At 37.8% G+C, this 22,677-nt stretch overlaps 2 protein-coding genes across 2 annotated transcripts in view; one reads left to right on the top strand and one right to left on the bottom strand.

Annotated features, from left to right (window-relative positions):
• fip1l1a (FIP1 like 1a (S. cerevisiae)) overlaps window positions 1-21,046 on the bottom strand; it is a 35,056-nt gene extending 14,010 nt beyond the window's left edge. Inside the window, exons 1-11 of the mRNA XM_065257150.2 lie at window positions 20,812-21,046; window positions 19,824-19,869; window positions 17,684-17,729; window positions 17,524-17,597; window positions 16,616-16,665; window positions 15,845-15,937; window positions 15,619-15,746; window positions 15,178-15,227; window positions 11,647-11,746; window positions 11,430-11,568; window positions 5,627-5,666 (exon numbers count right to left, since the gene is read on the bottom strand). Of these exons, the coding sequence (XP_065113222.1) occupies window positions 5,627-5,666; window positions 11,430-11,568; window positions 11,647-11,746; window positions 15,178-15,227; window positions 15,619-15,746; window positions 15,845-15,937; window positions 16,616-16,665; window positions 17,524-17,597; window positions 17,684-17,729; window positions 19,824-19,869; window positions 20,812-20,881 (836 nt within the window). The 5' untranslated portion in view covers window positions 20,882-21,046. The remainder of the gene's footprint in view (window positions 1-5,626; window positions 5,667-11,429; window positions 11,569-11,646; window positions 11,747-15,177; window positions 15,228-15,618; window positions 15,747-15,844; window positions 15,938-16,615; window positions 16,666-17,523; window positions 17,598-17,683; window positions 17,730-19,823; window positions 19,870-20,811) is intronic.
• Window positions 21,047-21,524: 478 nt separating this feature from the next.
• The window catches only part of scfd2 (sec1 family domain containing 2), a 94,575-nt gene continuing 93,422 nt past the window's right edge, over window positions 21,525-22,677 (top strand). Inside the window, exon 1 of the mRNA XM_065257145.2 lies at window positions 21,525-22,447. Within this exon, the coding sequence (XP_065113217.1) occupies window positions 21,634-22,447 (814 nt within the window). The 5' untranslated portion in view covers window positions 21,525-21,633. The remainder of the gene's footprint in view (window positions 22,448-22,677) is intronic.

Below are 22,677 nucleotides of genomic sequence, written 5' to 3'. Positions count from 1 at the left end.
TCGCAATTTAGCATGCTATTTTGGGACTGTAGTGCATCGCTCAACCAATGCTATCCTGGCACCAGTCTTTAAAATGCAGGAAGCACGCTCCGTTACAGTGCATGTCTGGATATATGCCCGGTTATAATGGTTTACTCCATCATTTGATTGTTGTTTGATTAATAACTACTGTCATAATCACATTAAATACTAACAAACCATTTGCTGCACTGACTATAAAAAAGAAGTGGTTCTTTAAGGAACCTTTAACTGAATGGTTTTTTGGTGAACGAAAAATGGTTATTCTGTGACATCACTGTGATGAATTTTGTAGCACCTTTATTTTTTAACAGTGATAATTACATCATGTAAATACGCACAGCACAGCAACATTTTAGTTTAATAAAAGTTTAATAAAGTGGGTGAATCTGACTTCAGTCTAAAATGAAGAGAAGTCAGGAAAGTGAGAATAGTTTTTGATGACTAAGAAGCAAGGCACAATATATTTAGTGGTGCGGGAAAGGTGGCATGAAACTGAAATCTCCCAGAGTGCCTTGCGGCCCAGGAGGCTCCCTCGGTTACTTGTATAAGGACGTTTATATTTATGACATATTCTCCGCACGTGTTGCATATGTGTGAAAAACATAAAAGAGAGGATATAAAAAAAGGGAGAAGATGAAAACCAAGTTTTTTGGAGTGATGGTATAAAAGGAAGTGATTCATGAATTATACAGTTGGTTGGCAGGGTTCGGACGAACGGAAACTCCTACAAGGATGTTTGGACTTGGCAGAGAGAGCGAGACGTGAGAGGAACCATTCTTTAAACAACAGAAAAAAGATCGAAGAAGCAAAGTTAAAGATGGGGAAATGGAAATAAATGGAGGGAGCTGGGTCAGGAGAGAGTGAAAAGAGGAAAAATTAGCATAGAGATGCAGAGATAAAGGGAACAAAAATAAAACTAGATAATATAAGACCATAGAGGAAAAATATCATTTTGGAACAAAATCAAACAGGAACTCGGTTCTTTATCTTAGTATACTATTTTCTTTCCAGTGTTATTTTTGTTCATGTGGTGATTTTGAAATTTAACTAGTGATGTCAACTGAATTATTGGATCATAACAGCCAATGCTGTCTCCATATGAGACAGCATTGTTAAAGGTACTGTATATGCTTCTGCCAAATACTAAACAGAAACCACAGCAATAAGGGCCTTACTGGGCACTGTGATAGTGGAGGGCTTAAAAAGTTTCCCTCACTGAGCCTGGGGGTAAAAAAAACCCACCCATACAGGCAATTATATTGTTCTGTACCAGGTAACTTTAAGCAACTACTCTGAGTAAAAGTATAAACCATCAAATCAAACAAAAATACTGTATACGTAGTGGTACCCAACATAAACTGATGAAACTGGTCATTTTTTGCATAATGACTAAGGGCCAGATTTACTAAATGGGGCAAATTAGCGTGAGAGCGCAGTTCCAAAAAGCACCGATGGGAGTGGTCAGAACCGATCCGCCCTATACGCAGGCTACGCGAGCTGCGTAGGGTCCTGCACCACTAGGGGGCCCCCTTGTTCTTAACTTCATGTAGCGCTGCACAGACAAGCTGGCGAGTGACATCATTGTGCCACGAGAGCCATTCAAAATTATAACAAGCAGTCTGATCTCACGATACTTTAATTGCTGTGTCAGATCATCTATGCAGCTCCGCATGCGGTTGACGTGCCTATCGACATACGTTTCATTTGGATTTGGTTTAAAGATATCCGCCCGGTGCAGGAAACGCAATTTAGCAATTTTTCCTCTCTCTGCCTTGACTTACCATGCAAATGGATTTATAACAAAATCCCTAGATTCAGTTTTAGTCCAGTGTGTTTTGTTAGAAATCCTTGTTCACATTAATAATCTTTCATACGTGTTAAAAAAATTAAATAAAACAATGCACATTAGGTTTAATGTCTGCATATTTAGAGAATTATTGATGTATTTTGGTATGTTTCCCTGTGAAGTCTGATCAAGCCTTATAGTTTTAAAACAAATTGGAAAATCTTTTGAGTTGTTTGTTATAGTTTATCTGACAGCTATTTGGGGTTTATTTTATTCATAATTTTATATTTGTTTCCCTGATGTTCTACATCTCTTAAAAAATAATATATTTGGCAGTAGACCTTGTTTTCTATCACTGTAAAAAAAATCCGTAGAAATTACAATGTTATTGCAGCTGGGTTGCCGGTAATTTACCGTAGTTTTACATTTATGTTATTTACTGGCAAGAGTTTGTTCTAAGTTAAATACATTTGAAATATTAAGTCTTTATCTTTACAGAATAAAACTATACAATAACAGCCTCATGCAAAGCATTCTGGGAACCAGAAATCTTCATCAACCTTTTTCTGTTTTTTGCTTCAGATTTTGTTTCCCAGAATGTTTAGCTTGATGCTGTTTTTTTAGTTTTACTCTGTAAAGACAAAGACTTGTAAATGTTAAATGTTCATTTAACTTTGAACAAAATATCGCCAGTAAAAAACATAAATTTAAATCTACGGTAAATTGCCGGCAACCCAGCTGCAATTTCTACGGAATTTTTTTACAGTGTACTAATGTAACAGTTTAAGGGCTTTTCAGAAAACATGTTCAATGTTATAATTAGGAAGTATTCTGATGAGTGTCACAGTAATGTACATTTAAGCAGAGACAGTGAATGTTTTTTATGAAAACGATGACAGGGCCCCCTCACAAAGTTGCTTAGGGCCCCCAGAAGGCCAGGATCAGCTCTGGGAGTGGTAAAATCTGTGGGGTTTTTACTAAAAAGGCACAAATTTAATAACACAGGTGCATCAATTTCCATAATAACCAACGCAATCTACTAAGAGCAATGTCTGATGCGCTTTTGTTGTGTCTGAAAGTCACTCCTAGCAATGCATATGCAATAAGGTCAGTCACAAAAATAACTAGGCCACACCTTTTCAGCCCTACTGTAACTATCCCCTGCGCGTCTTTAGCAAATCCCAACAGTCGTTACTTAACGCCAAAATTATGGTTTGCGCTGGCGCAAGCTGTTAGTAAATCTGTCCCTAAATGAGAGGTCATAAAAAAGTTTCCAAATTCTGTAAAATGACATTAATCATAAGTCTACATAAGAATGTTCTTCAGATGAGGATGACTGTGAACTGTGATGGGGAGTGAATCTACTATAGTACTAAACAGTGAGTGGGGGGACACAGACTTGGCTGAGATTGGGCTGTTTGTCTTGGGGACACTGAGAGTACAGAGGGAGGTAAAGAATGAAGGATGGATGGATCGGGAGGTCTCGATGCCTGTAAACAGGAGGCCACAAGCACAACCATGGCCACCCTGAATGTTCCTCTCTATGCCTTATTTGGCCTTCGTGCGGTGTTGGGGATGGTTTTTAAACTGTATTTTAGCCCTAAGAAGATAAGCAGTGGCGTCGGAGAGATGAGAGGAGACTCAACCGACATTTTGCGGCCATAAAAGAATCATTCAGCTGGAAAATGTCATTTTTTACTCATGCTGTCCAAACCTGTACGCTGACTTTTTAAAAAGGTAGATATTTGATTAATCTTCTCATAGCCTTTTTAATACAATATAATGACATTGTCTGGCAACGCCCAAAAATTACTATAAAAGCAGACCATATATTTAGTAACTTTTATGTACTTTATTCCAAAAATCTATACAATAGGCTTGTGTATTGACCACTTATGGTTTTCTATTTTTCATTTTTGGAGCTTGACACATGTTTTTAACACTACTTAAGTAAAAAAATCTGTAAAATTGCCTCTTTGTGTTTTACAGAAAAAGTTTACAGGTTTAAAAAGCCTTTAAAACACATTTGCTACAGTACAGTGCATCATTAGCAATAGATGATCTGAATAAGCAGGATTAAAACAGAATAAGTAATTCAGTATGCAGGGGCAAAAGGAAGTCATATTGGATTAATTGAAGTAGAAGAACCACTTTTGTCTTGATTTTTCTACAGTCTGGGGTAAAGCTATCATACTGAAGACAGAAACGGAGACGACAACTACTTCCACTTAAAGAGAAGGCTTTGTAGCGGCAGACAGTTTAACTGTCCCATAAACTCAATGAAAGTTGTCATTCAACCTTTGTGTCGTGAGAGACACAAAAAATTTAATCTAATAAATTTTGACTTTTCTAATTTCAATCATTTTCACAGACCCTTTTTACAGTGTGTGAGTCTTCGCTTTGGCAGAAATAACTGATCAAATAACAATCTAGAGGGAACTTAAAAAAAAAATCTATTGCCTCCACTGATAATGGCATTTCTGAATGCACATTGACTTCTGATTTGCTAAAGGAACAGCACAAACATGCCATAAAAATTGTTAAATGCTGATGGTAAGACACAATTCCTCATCTTGCAGGCCAGCTGTACTAGTTTGTGACAGACGCAGTATATTATGTAGCATACTACAGCACACCATACAGCATTGCTCCATTGCTTTGATCTAAAAATGCTGAGCTTGACTGCACGCCACATCTGGTTTTCTCTGGAAATAACACTTTTGTCCGTCAGTTCATCAACATTTAATGAATAACAGTTACTATAGCACGATTGCTCCGGGTGCGTGTTCACTACTCACTGGATGGGATAAATGCAGAGGTCACGTTCCAAGTATGGTTTACCATACATTTTTTCTTTCACAAATACATAATTTAAACAAAAACAAAAAATATTTTTTATTCAATCTAACTTTCTATTTCTGCCCCTCTTTCTACCTCTTTCTCTCTCTCTTTCTTGTTCTGTCTCTTCCTTTCTCTCTCTCCCTCTGCTGCCTTTGTAACATTCTGCTATTTTTGCATTGATCTGCATACACTCGCCAGCAGCTTCTCCCGTATCTATACGCCACCGCCCTGCAAACATGCACATATAGATACATACATGGATTGAATATTATTCAATTTAACTTCTATAAGGCATCTTCTATCACTGCCCCTCATTTACTCTTACTACCTCATTGCAACTTTTTTCTCTCTCTCTCGCCTGTACGCTGCTGACCTGCAAACATACACATATGGATACATGCAAGGATTGAATATGACTCATTAAATCATACACTTAAACTGACATTCTGTTTACTTACAATAAGTTTTTATAATACTTCAAGAGTCAATATCAATGCTAGAGAAATTTCTAAAGTAAAACAATAATTTAAAGAGCACCAATTATCAATTTCACGATTTTACATTTTGTGTGGTGTGTAAGTGTGTATTAGTACATGATATTATGTAAAAGGTTCTTATACCAAATAGAACAATAACATTGTTTTCTGGCTATTAAATAGGTGCCCTTTAAATAGTAAAACTGTAATATGTAAGTGTGAAATTATTAAAGTAATCATTCAGGTAAACAGCAAAATAAATAAATAGTAGTTCAGTTGTTTGATATGAATGACAAACCCGTTACATACAGCAGCCGGTCTATTAATTCCTAATACGCATGAGTGATATTTTGACATAAATCATTTTTGTTCTCATTGTTTGCATTCATTAAATCAATAACTGATTATAAAGTTATATGCTGCACTAACAAACTGTGGTTTTACTACAATCTCAGTAATAAAGTACATTACTTTACTGTACAACGTCAACATAAACACTTACCTTATCATAGACAAAGAGGCGCCAGGAGGTAAAGGATAACCTAAAATGACAGGCATGAACAAATATTATGTGAATAATAATACAGTGCACTCGAAACACATTTTTATACTTGAGCATAAAAAAGTAGCGTTCAAAAATTCGATAAAATTAGACGCGTACATCATTCAGTGACAGTATCTTTTACTGTTTTTACAACAGTGCGTGTGTGTGTTTTGGTTTGTCATACACAATGTTGTAGCATATAAACAATGGATAAAAATGAAGCGTCCATGATTTTTATTTATTCCAAATGTGCGTGCATGTATGGATTGCACATGTGTATATGCAGATGTCTTGACTTTAAATGACTCAACACTGTTTATAAGACGTTCAGTCAGAATTCAACAAACTCAGCGGCATGCAACTTTTACTACCTCGCTAACCGTGACGCCCCCCTTCCCCCCCAAAAAGCATTTGTGAAACAAATAGGCCGTCGCAGCACCCCAAAAAACACATTCTCCCTCACATGGCAGAGAGACGCACTTATCTGCTTTGATCAAACTCGGCCACAGACGCAAGAATTTCGTGCACATCTGGGCACCATCCCCCTTTTTGTTTTTCCAGACCCCTGATGGGATCCAGCTCCAAAAGAAAGTATTGAACAACAACAAAAAATGACTGAAAAGGGGCTCTAAGAATAACAGTAATTTGAGGAACACAGAAATCATGCAGCTCTGGTTAACACAGAATGAGGCAGAGACGTAGTGGCCCCTTCAATACATCACACACACAGAAACACCAAGAACCTTTTAAATCATCCGTGTTGTCCTTGAAATGTCTGAATTGTCCTTTGGCTACACACACTATGCCCTACTTTTTGTTTTTCTGTGGATGCTATGCGAAAGGATTCTGCACAACATGTTGAATATTTGCGTGTAGGAGAACCCAGAGGACAAACGTGCACACTCTGTAAATAGTGAGAAGAATGCAAGCTAACATTGAGCTTGCTTCGTTGTTTCTGCCAATCTTCTGTAAAAAGCAGGCAAAATAGTACTATTGCCATTTCTTTTTGCTTGTAGTCTACCATTGTCAATTTTGACCACAAGAAATTTTGCGAGATTTCCCATCTTCACAGTCATAACTCTGATTGTTTGTAAATAGAATCTGTATTGTGTATCATGTGCTGTCTTGGTCATATGAAAACAAAACTGTTAAATCTATGATTTTATGTCATGTCTGGTTGCTCACATTTTGAAAATCTGATAAGATTGGTTTGTTTGAGTAGTGTGATCGCTCTGTACCACGCCCGGGCCCGGATTAATTAATCGCGCCCTGGCCGGGTTGCAGAGGTGGGATGGAGCCTGGTTCACATGGGCTCAGGCGCGAAAGGTGTAGTGTGAACGCTAATCGCGGCAGAGGACGTTTCAAAAGGAGAGACGTCAATTGCGCGACCACTCACCTTCATCTGCCTTCGTTTAAACCTTATGATGCGCGCAGCAGGGTTACGTGAATGTCTACGCTACACATAAGACACGTCAACTAAGCAATATGATAGGCATGTGAGAGGGCTGTGTGTGTGACTCTAAGACTCTAAATAAAAAACACAGATTTAACACACGTCTGCAATCTGTCTGGGGCGCGATTAACCAATCCGCGCAAGGGCGCGCTACAAAGCGATCACACTAGTCAAACGAACCAGGCTTTGGGGGTCAAACGCGCCTAAGCGTGACCCAGCCTTAAAGGTGCAATGTGGGACTTTTAGTAGGATCTTTTTACAGAAATGCAATATAATATAGATTACTATATAATTGGTGATATACTGTATAAGCCCTTACACAATTAACTGTATTGTTTTATTACCTTAGAATAAGCCGTTTTTATCTACATATATTGTTCAACAGAACATGTTTCGTCCCTACGTTGTCTTAGAAGACGACATGTTTATCCTGTGGCAGCTACCATAGCTTCTTTTTTTGCGTTTCGAAATTGAGGTTAGTTTAAATTCGCAATCTCACAATCGTTAGATGCCGCTAAAATTCCACAAAGGTCCTTTAATTTATATCATGAAAAAGAACAAACCGTGAACTTTAGTGAGATGTGATCTAATAATGGTTTCTGTGAGGAAACACAGTTTAGGAATATGGTAAAAACTTAACACCAGATTATTTTGCGCGAGTAGATTACATACAAAGTCAATGCAAAGACGCAATTAGATGCCTCCTCACGTGGGGTGATGCGAATGCCGCCACATGGGCGGCAGTTGGCTGCGAAGACACGTTTGAGGCGAACAGTGTGTGTTTTCGCGGCCAACTGCCGCCCATATGGCGGCATCGCATCGCCCGACGCGAGGACGCATCTGAAAATATTCAACTCGAGTGAAAAGTTCGCATGACACAAAATTAAATCTCGCAAGTAATCTAGAGCGATTAATGCAATGCCCCACGTTTGGTGTGTACGTAGCATTAGTCTGGGTTTTATAAGGACTAGTCTGTATACTTGGCAGACTGTGAAGGCTAATGGCTAATAATGAATTGAAACATTCATATTTTGCTCTTTACTTGCTTACCTTAATTAAATTTCTTTATATTAGCCATTATATTTCAAGCTCTTTGACTGTTTAACATAAATAATGTTTAGGTTATTGGAACTTTATAAACATTATGGATCACATGCATAATCTTGAAAACACTTGATTCAGATAGGTCTGTCGCAACTCATGATATTTTTCATATGACCACTGTACTTGTTTCATATCACTTGCAGCACTTTTGTAGTGTTGCTGTATGTACTTGGTAAAGCACTACATTAGCTGCGCAAAGGTCATGGGTTCAATTCCCAGGAAACACCCCTGTAATTTACTGTAATTGCCTTTGGATAAAAGCCAAATGCATAAATGTATATGTAATATACTCTGTGATCTTCTAAATAAATACTGATCGTAAAATAAACTGTCAGGATGATTCAAGATGCCTTCACACTTATCACCCGTCTGGGTTTATTTTAGTGAAAATGACAGTCTTAACCCTCACTGATGTTCATGCACATGTTCTCTGAAAACAGGATCATTGCATCATTTTTTGCACAGAAAACAAATGTGATATTCCACTTCAAAAAAGCTTTCTCTTTTACTCATTTCTCCACAACCTCATTTAATAAAACCCATTATGCTCACTTGGACAGCCTCTCTCCATCCCCCCCTCTCTCTTTCAGCACAGCTGGGTCATTCAGCACATTTCCAGTGCCACGATTCTGCTGGCACAGCACTTTTTCTTTCGTCCCGCCCTGAGCTATTTTTAGAAGCACGCAGCACATTAGAAACACAAAAGGAAAAGCATGGCTGTAACAGGACAGTGATATCCGCAGGGAAGAAGATTTGGAAAGAGTAGCCATAAGTTTAAAGACGGATAGGAGGGTACTTTCATAAAAAGAATATGATCTGTTCTTGATTAAAGGATAAACTTCAAAGGCTGGACCTGACCAGGAAGTTTAATATTTTTACTGCATTAAAAAGTATAAGGGGGTCTTGAAAAGGGGCGGAGGGTGAATCTATCCGTGATGGGTCTGAGTGGGCCATCAGGAGGAGAGCTGGCAAGGATTTGGCAGAAGGCGATTTCTGACTGTGCTTTGAAGAATAAAATTAGCAGAGTTGAGAAAGCTCGGCTATGAATTTCCTGTTCAAAGTGAGGCGGAGCAGCGGAAGTTGGAGGAGCTGATCGCCAGGCAGGACTGGACACACCTGGATAAAAATACGCTAGCTTACGCACATGTGTTGTCAAACTCCTGCAGAGTATAACAATCTCAATATTTCATATCTGCCAGAGGAAAGTCATACAGCTGGAGCTCATCTGCTTTGGCTCCTGAACTCTCACATAGCCTGAAAATCATTATTATACTGGATTTCAGAAGTATAATGAATAATGGCTGTGACTTAAACTCTCATCACCTGCCTACTGTACCTAATACAGCATTTTGGGGCATCACAGGGCATTTCACTGCATTTTGAGACCATACTAGTGTGCTATACGTAGTGTTGTAGTCAAGACCACCTAAACCGAGACCAAGTCAATTACCAAGACCAAGACAGGCCGAGACGGAGACAAGACCAAGACAGGCCGAGACCAAGACCATTGCAAGTCACTGCATTAAAACACTTATGATAAAATGTGGAGTATGCATATGATTAGGCACTTCTTGTCTGTGTGTGTGTGTATGTATGTGTGTGTGTGTGTGAGGGTTGGTCTATGTGGTTTAGGAGGACATGAATAGTGTATAATGACATGTTTATTATGCTATAAAGGTGGTTTACGGGGACACAGACAGTGTCCCCATAAACGGAAAAGCTAAAAAAACATACTTAATGGTAGTTTTTCATAGATTAAAGACTGGCAACAGGTTTTTGTGACAATGGGGTTAGGGACTGGGGTAGGTAAGGGGAATAGAATATAACAGTTTGGACAGTATAAAATGCATTGCGTCTATGGAGATGTCCTCGTAAACCACATACACCAACGTGTGTGTGTGTGTGTGTGTGTGTGTGTGTGTGTGTGCCATCAGAGAAGTTGATAAAATAATCAAAGGCATTGCAGATATGTGGGAATTTATCTTTGCCTATAAGCAAATAAAAGTGAACAAACACTAAAGAGCTGAAATCAACTTTTAACCATAATCTGAACTGTCTTTCCATGGCTTGCCATCCACTTAACACAATGCAGGTGTTTTTAGTAATAAAATAAGAAAAACTGTCATTGGGAGAAACTTAAACAATGTTTAAACAATGCCAACATCATATGTCAAACCTGAATAAACTGCATAAAATTATTGATAAAAAATACATTTGTGATGTGCACTGTAAAAAATGATTTTCAAGAAAAAATGTTCTTAGTATTTTTGTCTTGTTTTCGATGCTTTTTTGATGAGCAAAACTACCCAAGAAAATAAGTCTAGTTTTTAGACCAAAAATATAAAATTAGTGATTTTGTGAATAAAACAAGCAAAAAAATCTGCCAATGGGGTAAGCAAAAAAATCTTGAACCTTTTTCTTAAACACTAAATTCAAGAAAAATTCAAGAAAAATTCAAAATTTGCTTACCCCATTGGCAGATGTTTTGCTTGTTTTATGCACAAAATCACTTAAATATGATATTTTTGGTCTAAAAACTAGACTTATTTTCTTGGGTCGTTTTGTTCATCAAGAAAAAGCATCGTAATTTAAGAATTTTTTGATATTTTTACTGAAAACGTGACAAAAATACTAAGAATTTTGTTTCTTGAAAATAATTTTTTTCAGTGTGCCATCAGTTGTGGTCTTGACCGGTCTAGAAATAAAATTCCGAGTCCTCTTTGTCTGAGACCGAGACGAGACCGAATAAAAATGCGGTCGATTCCAAGACGAGACCAAGAACTTTAAAAAGTGGTCTTGAGACCGAGACTGATCTCGAGAACTACAACATACGACTTTGTATAGAGCCCCTCCCACAGAGAATCATCAGTCGTTATTGTTTGTTGATTGGTCCTTTAACTGGAAGGTGGGACTTTTGTCACCAGAGCGGCCATATTGAGTGTTGCATTGTCCCCTATTCATAGTAATAGGGCTACTCAATCTTGATCCAGTGTCTATATATTAAAATTATAATCATGAAAAATCATGTTATCACTATAAAGATTAACTTTAAATATTGCAAGTGAGAGGTTCCCTCAAGGACAAAAAACTGCAATGTGGTTGGTATCATGGACACGCTACTACAGTATGTCACAAGAATGCTAGTCAGTCCCTTCTGTGCTGACATAGTGTGTGTGAGAGTAAGAATGTGTGGAGCTCACTTACCGGGCGGTGGTGGGGGTATGAGGGGGGGTGTGGTGCTGATGGAGGGAGGAGGAAATGGTGGAGGTGGGATATTTGGAGGAAAGAATGGCAGCAGCTTTGGGGAAGGTAGCTCTGTATCCGAGGAATGCTCAGACACAACCTAAAATAAACATGGAGCTATAGCAGATTACCGTTTAAAAAATAACTCACACCTTTTGTCTATCACATACTAATGCACCTGGATGTTATTTTCATCTGCGCCGTGACGTCTTCGGCCTTCCACTCGACTGATGGTCCCAGTTTGTCCTCCGATAACATTGATGGAACCGCTTGACTTCCTGTAACCACAGACAAGCACACAATCATTTTTGTATGACTAATTTATTTTGTTAACACAAAATAATATTAAAGTGGTTTATAAGATGTCTTGTAATACTAGTCAGAAGATGTACAACAGTTTTCTGGGTGTGCAAAGGACACTTGGTGGGCACACACAATTACATGCAACCTCAGTCAACACCATTTCATGCTGATCTTGGAAATCTCTCATGTGCGCAACACAAATATTTTTAGCTCATGTACACACAGCAGTTACACACTTGCATGAACGTGTGCTTTGGTGGTCGTTACCATTCATAAATCTTCAAGTCCCCTGACACATGGACACACAGTCACACAGTGAACTAAGCAATAACCTATTTCAGTCACTGAAAATGTATCAAATATAAAAAGGGTACATTAATACTGCATTGAACATTATATATGCAGACACAAGCTAAGTAACTCATGCACACTGCCTGACTTTGTCGCTGTATGTCGCCTGTCTCTTTCAATTACAGTAGGTCATTAGGAGGCATTCCTAATTCTGGCTGTCCTTGTAACAACTACGTATAAAGGAAAGAGTAACGGTCCTGTCTCTAAATGACAAAAGACGGATGATGTAAACTCCACTGCTTCACTCTCATTAGCAGCCGCTCCGAAAATTCGCTCGTCATTTGCAAAAAGTTGAACTGTCATGTAGCTGGACAAGACCACTTCCTGCTGCCAAGTTGCCAAGCTCCCATTGAAATGAATGGTCACTTTCACTGCCCAGTTTAATAGGGAAATACATGTTCAGAAAAACGTACAAAAGCTATCACTGGAATGGTATGTACACTTTCAAAAAGTACACTTTTGTACCTATACAGAGTGCATTTTAGTACCTCAATAGGTACATTGGTACCAAATGTATACATATCTGTACATAAATGATAAATATAAGGACTTTTTCAGAAGGATACTGCACCAATGACAGCTTAAACTATTTTTTGAGAGTGAAGGGTACGTAAAGAATAAATGATGACGGGCCACTGAATTATTAAAAATAATGCACACCCAAGGTGGTAATGTGGCACGATGCGAAGCCTTAACACCGCGGGTGTGCATTATTTTCATATAATTCAAAAGGACCGAAGTCAATTATTAGTCACGTGATTTCCGGTAAGGGAACCATCGATGCTCACTGGTTTTTGCTTGCATTGTGGGAATTTTTAGGGAACAAATGTTCCAGTGCACTGGAAGGATTTTGCGATTGAGACAGCCCTTAAAATGGCCTGACTACTGAACAAGGGAGCTAATTGAGCCACAGCCAAGGTCTTTATGATCACTAGAAAATCACAGGGGGGTAAGTTTGATTAGGGTTGGACCTAAACTCTGTAGTGTTCCGGCCCTCCAGGATAAGATTTGGGGAACCCTGGTCTAAATAAATAGTCACCTGAAAACTACAGATAGGCAAGGTTACAGTATATAAGGGTTGTAGCTAAAATCTGCAGGACATCGGCACTCCAGGACCAACGTTGGCTACCCCTGCCCTATGCTACATTCATCATGCATGCATTAACTCTTTCCCCACCATTGCGGCGTTATTTCGTCAATTAAAAGAAAACATATCCTTGCCAATGACGCTTCCCTGACGAGTTTCTACTGTAATCCATAAATCCGCTATTATCCAACTGGTGGCCCTCTTACCCAATTCAAAAACAGTTAAAAAAAACGCAATTATTCAGCTTTTTTGCTCAAAATTTTGTATTTTTGAAGAAACCTACCTATATTTTAGAGGTGATAAGTGAAGATAGGATGAAATGTTTTTTTTCCCATTATTTTTGTTTATTTGTTTGTTTGATTGAAATCAGAGGTCTGTTCTTTCATTGCATATATCATATATTTATATATTTATAGAAGATAACTTTCTGGAAGGGATTTTGTGAAACTTAAAAAAAAAAAAAAAAAAAAAAAAAATTGCAAAAAATGCTGGCAAGCAACTTTTTAAAAAACGCTGTCCAGGAAAGGGTTAAAGGGATAGATCGCCCAAAAAAGATAATACTGTAATCATTTACTCACACTTATGTTGTTTCAAACCTGTATAAATGTGTTTGTTCTGATAAACACGGAGAAAGATATTTTGAGGAATGTTTGTCAGTGGGCCATTTGACTTCCATATTCATTTATCCTACTATGGAATTCAATGAGCATCTAACTATTTTGGTTACAAACATTCCTCAAAATATCTTCCTTTGTGTTCATAAGAACAAAAAATGTATACAGATTTGTAAATAACAGAATTTTTATTTTAGGGTGAACTATCCCTTTAAATGCTATGCTTTTATGATTTTATGATGGGACACCTAAAAACACCCTCCCCTGCTCTGGCCCTGCAGTCTGTGTTCATCACACACAGTTTTTTTTCATTGTACGTCATCATTGCATTACACATTTCACACAGATTTCTCCATTTAAAGATAGTTACTCCCATTAAACCTTGAAAGCTCCAGTCTCCATTAACTATAATTGCATGGAACAAGAATAACCAGCGCATTATTTACTTCTCGTTTTGTGTTCCAAGGAGAAAAGTCACGCAACTTGGAACAACATGAAGGTGAGTAAATGTATTTTTTTAGTACAGCCTTTCGTACCTTAACAAATGTAAATGCAGCATGACAGTTCTTTTGCATGCAATGACAACCTCATTTCAATCTGAAAATGCAACCTCACGTGTGTTTAAATTGGACGTTCTGTGACCGACTCCTGCATTCTGTCTGTGCACATATCATGTAGTAATGAAAAGCCGGACTGTTGCTTTACCCTTGAATGGTCCGGTTCATACGCATCCCCCTGAGCAAAGCATAACCTTCAACCGATAGAGGAGAGGTTCAAGGAACGGTTGATTAAAAGTCACCCTTAGCTAACTCCTGCCCTGGACCAAAGGCAGTCTGGACCACCAGGAATCAACCATCTCAAACACAGAAAAGTAACAGAGAAACATCAAGATGTTTTTCCTCAGGGAGGAATAAAAAACAAGAGCTGATAAGAATCAAAAGCTGTGTTAAAAAATGAAAGAAATAAAACCGTGGTAAACAGAGATGATGATATGCGTGTGTAGTGGATTGGGACAACCCAGCAGAAAGCCATTATGACCGTAATGAAGCTGTTACTGGAAAAAGGCTGGCACGCACAGTAAATAAGCCAGGATTATGCCAAACAATTTCATTGCATGTGATGCTTTAAGATCAAAATACTAAAAACAAGGTACACAGACTGTTCATTCTCAAAAAAAAAAAAAAAAGGCATCTACCCTGACCCATAACAGAGTATATCATTTATTTATAGTTTTTAAAGGTCACAGTCAATAAACAAATAGAAAGGTAGAAAAGGATTTTACGCAGGTCTGGTGAGTCTGACAGTGGTTTGAGGTTAATAGGGATGTGTTTGGATGCAGGGGTGATGCACGCACCTGGTTAAGATGGATGCATATTCGGACAGATCACTGGAACTTGGATGTACCTAAACGAGAGAATAATCAAAGTTATACACAGTTTGTTATCCATCAAAAAGCCTAAAACAGCACAGATACAGTAGCTGTTGTAATGAAAATACACCTTTGTCCAAATTTATCACGGCTTAGAACGCGTTTCAACCAATCAGAATGAAGAACCAGAACTGCCCGTTTTATAAGACCTCTTTAACCCCCCCCCCCCCCCCGTTTTTTTGGAAATGTATATATGTATTGTTTAGTTATATCTGAAAATAATAAAAGCAACTCGCTATTGTAGACAGATCAAGAGCTCATCTGACTGACATGCAATGCAATCACAGTGGATTTTGTTCAGCACCGTATATAAAGTGTGATTTTTGCGTTGACGCAACCGTGAAAGGATGCATATGCTAAACGTACCGTTATTTTGTCAGATGAGCTCAAGCTTAAGATCTCCAGGCTCATGCGCAGTCGTCTGTGTTTGTCACAGTACGTCTTCCAGGTGTCCTCATTAAAACCGTAGTTAAAATAATCTGAAAGATCTGCACCTGCGCTCGTACAAAACATGTGCAGTAAGAGTGTACAAATAAACACACCTGAAACTGAGGTGCACAAACTTCACACTTATTAATGCAAGGGACCGCACCTGGCTTCCTCCATGGCTTCTCTTCAAAAGGCTCCCCATCTGTCTCCAGGACATTGCCTTCAGCATCCACTTCCAGTACTCTGGACTTACAGCCTGGCTCAGAGTAGATAAGACATTACAGGCTGGATTCCCACATACAGATCAAGCCAAGTCTTGGGAAATGGCCTAAGGATTCTCAGCAGTGAAGTTCAATAAGGCTTAAAGCTTTGTTCAGGAATGCAATGATGGTGATTTAAGAAATATATATTTATATGAAATGTCTGTGTGGGAATATTTTAACTTTGGAATATAAATCGCTTCAGCTATTATAACCTTTATTAATCTTTCATTTTGTACACACAGTTTCACTGTTTGAGAAGAAATTACATTTTATGGTTTCTATCTATGCTGCTTTAAGTAGGACAGAGGGCAGGATTAATCTCTTAAGTGTCTCTGTTTCATAAAATGTTTCTCCATGGTCATCCAGTTAAATCATTCTTACAATAAAAATATCATAAAAGCTACTGTACTGAATAACACAAATGTAGGAACAATATAAAACACTTTATAAACCTTATCAGCCGTGATCATGAATATTAATTAGGTGGTATATGCCCAGTATTTGATTAGCTGGAAACCCACCAAAGCAAAGCTCTTAAAATACAAGGATTACTGCTGAAAACAACATTGATTTGCTACATATTATATAGAAAAAACATTCTCATTTCCAAAGTACCTCTTAAGCTCAAAGGTTCAAAGAAAGATGTAAAATAGAAAAAAAAGGTTGCCTACCTGATCCCAAGGATTTTATGTTTAGACTTATTGAACTGGACCCTAATGATCTACAAACAAAATCACAAAACAATTGTTACTATAGCAATGTGTCAACCAAGAAATGGTTTTATCATTATGATAAATTAATGTGTGAAGACTTGAAATAATGAGTACAAAATAATGGGAAAAAAACTACACTGTAAAAAAATTTACAACCCAATGTTTGATCAAAAAGCGACGAAGCCATCTGGTGGGTTTAATTAAAGACAATGTTTATATTTGACCCAACAATGGTTTTAAAGGGATAGTTCACCCCAAAATAAAATTTCTGTCGTCATTTCATCCTCGTGTTGGTCTAAGCCTGTATGATTTTTTTTCCTGATAAACACAAAAGAAGATATTTCGATAAATGATGGCAATCACACAGCTGATTGTAACAATTGACTTCCATAGTAGGAAAACAAATACAATGGAATTCAATAGGTACCATTAACTGGTACCAATTCTTCTTCATCATTTATCAAAACACTTTCATAATTATTTTTTTTATATATGTATGTTTTCCTACTATGGAATCTTTTGTGTTCATCAGAAAAAAAAATTCATAAAGATTTAGAAGAACATGAGGATGAGAAAATGATGACAGAATTTTCATTTTTGGGTGAACTATCGCTTTAAACAAACCAGAATGGGTTGAAACAACCATGCATGCCCTTTTTGATCCAACACTGGTTTGAAAATAGTGTACTGTGTTTCTGTAGCTCACATGATAAAAACACCAAGGTCATGGGTTCAATCTCAAAAGTATGCACATATGAAATGAGAGGTAGAATGCTTTAGAATAAAACATGCGTTGAATGAATAAATGTAATGCTTATGTAAATGTTGGTATAATAAGCCTTTTGTAAAGCATCTGTATTACTCACAAGCTCTGGGATCCGCCTGTTTTAATGTCCCCGATGGTCACACACACATCATCATCACTATCTGATTCACTCTCCTATTGAGATAAAAATTATTGAAGTGTCATGTGTTTTTATTATTATGACTAAATTAAATGACAACTAAAAAGCTAATGTACTGTACCTGGTAATTTAGTTCATTCACACCATCAACATCACCAATGAGAGCACTGAAAAACAGAACGGTGAAGCAATTAACCAATCAGATTATAAACACAGACTTACAATAAACAAACCAATATTGAGGTACATGACCTCTGGTGCAGATTTAAAAGGATTACTCCACTTTCAAAAAAAAAGGTGGTTTTCCATTGCATAGTACCCCACAGTTTGGGTCAGGTCAGCTCACCTCACTTCGGCTTGGTTAGCTTTTTCATCGAGTTTAGTAACACTTCGGAGTGGGACGAATTATAGGCGTGTCGTTATGTTAACGCTGCCTGCCGTGACATCATACAAGTGAGAGCGGCGTTGTACATTCCCATACATGTATTTATTTCTCAGTGTGCCACAAAAAAATTGACCACCACAAAATCTCTAAAATAGATGTTTGCACATCTCGTTTATCACTACCTCTGTCTTACATGAAAGTTTCTGTACAAACACCCATGGCGTCAGTGGACGCGCTCCGCTGAGCCTTATTTAAGTTGCATTTAAAGGCGTTCTAAGCGAATCTGCGAGACGTTAGTTTTTGTTGACGTTTGAATTGTTTTCAAACAGACGGAGCGTAGCTAACTCCTCCCCCTCCCTTCCGTGATTTCATGAACGCGCCCAACCCCCACCCCCAAATCCTTCTTGTCGTTTATTGGCTCGTTTAACACTTTGTTTTGTTTTGTGGTGCTAGGTTTGGCCACTATGTTGATATTGCCGTTTGTGAAGCCTGGGCTGTCTACAGAGATCGCGTTTTTTACAGTTTGATCAGCGGACAGGCAGCAAGCATATAGTGAGGAGATGTTTGCTGTATGTAACAAAAAATGTTTTATGGTCTAAAACGCATCAATTCGCTTAGAGCGCCTTTAAGCAAATATGCGGACGTGCGCGTAGTGAATGTGCATGGAAAAAACTGTTATGGTGTTTCTGATTCTCAACCTATGGATGTTTTTCATCGCTAAAAGGGAGTTTGGGATGTGAAAAATCTGCATCTTGCTATGAATGCACATGCTTCTTTCGCCAACGGTGTGATTTATTCACATGAACTAATACTAATTGATTTTTCAAAACAATGAAAAGGCTTCTTAGCAAATAAGACCAATGAGGGGGATCGGTTTACAAGAGCATCTTTAGCTTTAGGCCTACATTAATCTAAGTGATGCCTATATTACTGCGGTTTCAACAGGTTTATGTGTTTAAAGACAATCTGATATGAGAGAAAATTCCTGCCTGAGTTTTGCTTCACTCTACAGAAAGGTAAAGAAATCAACCAAAAGACTTAAAAAAAGGCTAATATTCTTCTTATTCCTACTCCGATGACCGCGTAAAAGGAGATTATGTGTGTGCCTACTGCACATGCAATGTCAAATCAAATGCTGAATTTACCAAGCGCATGAAGAGATCCATCAGACATTAGGAATGGCTTCAGGCACTTTCCCCTGCATTTTTCCCAAGAGTTGGATTGACAAAGACACGCCACATACCGCTAATGTGCGTGCATTAACAAGATGTAAATCAGCCTCTCTTTCTTACTCCAAAAAATTCTCATTTTGGGGGTAGAGTCAGTGGGAGGAAAGTATATATGTGTGTGTGTGTGTGTTTATTTATATATAAATAAAATAAAATACAGTATATTTTACACACAATACAACATTATATTATGAAACAAGTATGTGACATTTGTTCATCTATGGAATTCACATATATATAAAAATAATTTTTTATGCACATATATATATTGCATTAATTTGTATTCTGTATTGAAGGCAATACTGACATTGCCAGGAGCAAAATACAAAACTTGAGCTGGGCACATGTTTGTAGACTAAATGCTGATGAAGAACATTTGTAAATGGAAATTAAATCAAATGTGAAGAAACAAAAATGCTTGAGAGAATAAATTAAAAAGCGGTCTAGCTTGGGATTTATAAGATGTGTTACACACTGCAGTGTCAACTAAATTCTGCAATAATACCTTGTCTGACACAGCGAAGAACGAGAATTTATGATGCTAGTGAAAAAGGGGATCTGTAGAACAGATCAGATACTAAACATGTCTCAGTTTACGCCATGTTGTAAAAAATGACACAATGGCTCCCACCATCGTCTAAACTCACCTGAAGATTTCTTTTTCTGTAGTCTCTTCATCAGCAATATTATCTTCTATTAATGATAAAGAGGTGGATATCAGCACATAGCATACAACACATAACCCCCTAATGGAGAAGTTCTACATAAAGTACTCACAAAAATCCAAAAATTGGTGCACAATGTTAAAAAATGCTTTCACTTTACAAGAGCATGTTGAATACTCGTCCTATATAAAAAAACCTTCTCTACTCTTTTCTCTTTCATTCTTACAACAGGTACTGTATGGTATGGTGCCAAGTAACTTTGAAAAGCAATTCTCATATTATTGCCTCCTTACTTTGAATGGCTTTATTCTTTACCTCATTCTTGTATGTTGCTTTGTACAATGTGTCCGGTAAATGACTTAATCAACATGCATCATTTTGGTTCATTTTAAAGGACTTCAGATGAATAATTACAATCAATTTTTATCAGTATCATCTTGGTCTTAAATTCGCAATTGATTTTAAAGATGGAATATTTAAATATAATATATATATATATATATATATATATATGATATGTATTTTTTTTATTTGTGTAATTATTTAAATATTTTCTGTTTAGTTTTGCTTCATTAACACATTATTTGCCATAAAAGATTTAAAACTCATAACATCACATTACAACACTGCAGCTTTATAATTTACATACTACTATGATTCATTCATTGTTCATCTACCATTACTTCAGCTTTTCTCAGTTGAAATGTAGCAACACTTGTAACATGTTGATGGTATGCTTGTATATCTATAATATTTTTTCTCTGTAAGGGTTGATCTAAAAGTAAATATTATGAAACACGTGCAGCTGGGAAAATAACGGTCTTCTCTCCCCGTTTTAATAAACTGAGGGTCAGATCCCAAATTTGAAACGTGTGCTTTTGGTTTTGTAGATCAGGTGCTGCTTACACATTACCTCTGTGAATTTGTAGACACTTGTAAAACTTTTAACATCGGTGTATTTATTTCTCACCCCCATAAAGCCAGTCCGTCTCGTCATCAACACTCTCATCAGCAGTTTTTTGCACCTCTGTAGTGGACATGATCCCCGGCTTTTGCACTCAGATCAGATGTAAACCTCGGGTGAAGTCGGCGAATTCGATCAAAGTAGTTTTATGGTTTTGTTGTAGCAGCTGTCAGAGTGACACGCCGTGTGCGTTGATCTAGCAGGTGCGCGTTACCAGAGTGACACGCACTTCACGCGCACGTGCGTGGGACAAGCAGGAAGTTTGACCATCAACACTTCAATAATCACAATAATTGCAACTATAATAAAATATTTATCAAGTAAATGATACATACTGGTCGGCAGTAAACGAATCAGAGATATAAATTAAATACATTTCTGAAAAAAATCCTTATAACGTTTTGTAAAATATACTGACATAATGTAACTGTTACTTGAATGTAAAAATTAAAGAATAACAGCTTAAAACATACTTTGAGATGGATGATGCGTGATAAACGCAAGCACGTTTCAAAAGACTTTAATTGCAATAATAATAACTATTTTTTAAACACAGGACAGTTTCAATGCATTATATCTTTTTGCATAATAATAAAAGAAAATAAATTAAAACAATAGCAGCTAGATGTTATTTAACAAATAGATTTGTTTTAAAATGTTATAATTCCCAGCTTACACAGTGACGTATAATTATCGCGACGCCCCAATGCCACGTCACCTTCGAGAGACTCACGTGTTGGGTTTGTTTTGAGTGGGGTTTGTTTGACAGTTCTCTTGTTTGTGGTGATCGTCCAAACACTGACTTAAACGCCAAAGACTTTTGGAAATATGTTACCCGCAGAAGGCTTCGCGCATTTCCCCGGACAGATGTGGGAAAAGGTGCTGTCAAAATCCAACAAGGCTGTTGTTTTTATGGACGATCGGTGCGCGGAGAGTCTGCACTGGACCGGGGGAGCTTCCCTACTCTTTCAGGCTGGAGCTCGCAACATCAAACAGTTCTCAAGTTTTGAATCAGGCGAGAAAAACGAACCAAAAGCCGTGTTTGTGGTGAGCACCTTGCTGAAAGGCAGAACAGCAGACATCATCAAAGACATCATAGCCCTCAGCTGCTTCCAGTATTGTGTGGTTTTCACATCTGTTCCTCACTCGGTTCATTTGCTGGCCAATAATGTGACCTCGGATTTAGAGGGGAACCCTGTGTTTGAGCAGTTTGAGGAGAAATTGTGTGAGTGGATGGGTGATATGAACTACACAGCTGAGGTCATGTATGCTCCTGTGGTCTTTGCTCCCCTGAGCCAGCACTTTCATCTCCTCCCTGCTTTCTCTGATGTGTTTCCCTTGCTGGAAGTCGATCTTAAGTCCATCAATGAAAAGAAGCCAGAGAAAAGAAGGTTTGGGAGTTTGATGGGTGTGGATATAAACTCTGTCCCACCTCAGTTGCAGTTACAGATTAAATCTCTTGCATCATCTCTAAATGCATTGTTTGAGTTTATCAACACTCGTGAGGAGTGTTATTCAGTGGGTCCCATGAGCCGCCTGATCGCCGGAGAGCTAGCCAGTCATCCACAGGCTAAAAACAGAAGGAAAGCAGCCCCAAACAAAGCATCGATAGTGTTTGTTGACAGAACTCTTGATCTTACAGGTGTATTTCCTACCCTTTTCAAAAAGACGATACACATTTGAATGATTTACATTACACATACCACTATGAGCTGTTTACCAAAACCTAACCAAAAATTTCATGTAGTTTTTTGTTCCAGTAAGATTTAATGGTGTCCTATTGGTACAGATAACATCCCACCAATAGAACCCAACACATTACCAATAGAAACCCACAGAGACCATAACAGAGTCTACATTAAAACCAATAAA

This window comes from Paramisgurnus dabryanus, chromosome 12, assembly GCF_030506205.2.
Source record: "Paramisgurnus dabryanus chromosome 12, PD_genome_1.1, whole genome shotgun sequence".
Lineage (NCBI taxonomy): Eukaryota > Metazoa > Chordata > Actinopteri > Cypriniformes > Cobitidae > Paramisgurnus > Paramisgurnus dabryanus.
Note: the sequence above shows the minus strand (reverse complement) of the source record. Positions and strands in the feature narration are given on the sequence as shown.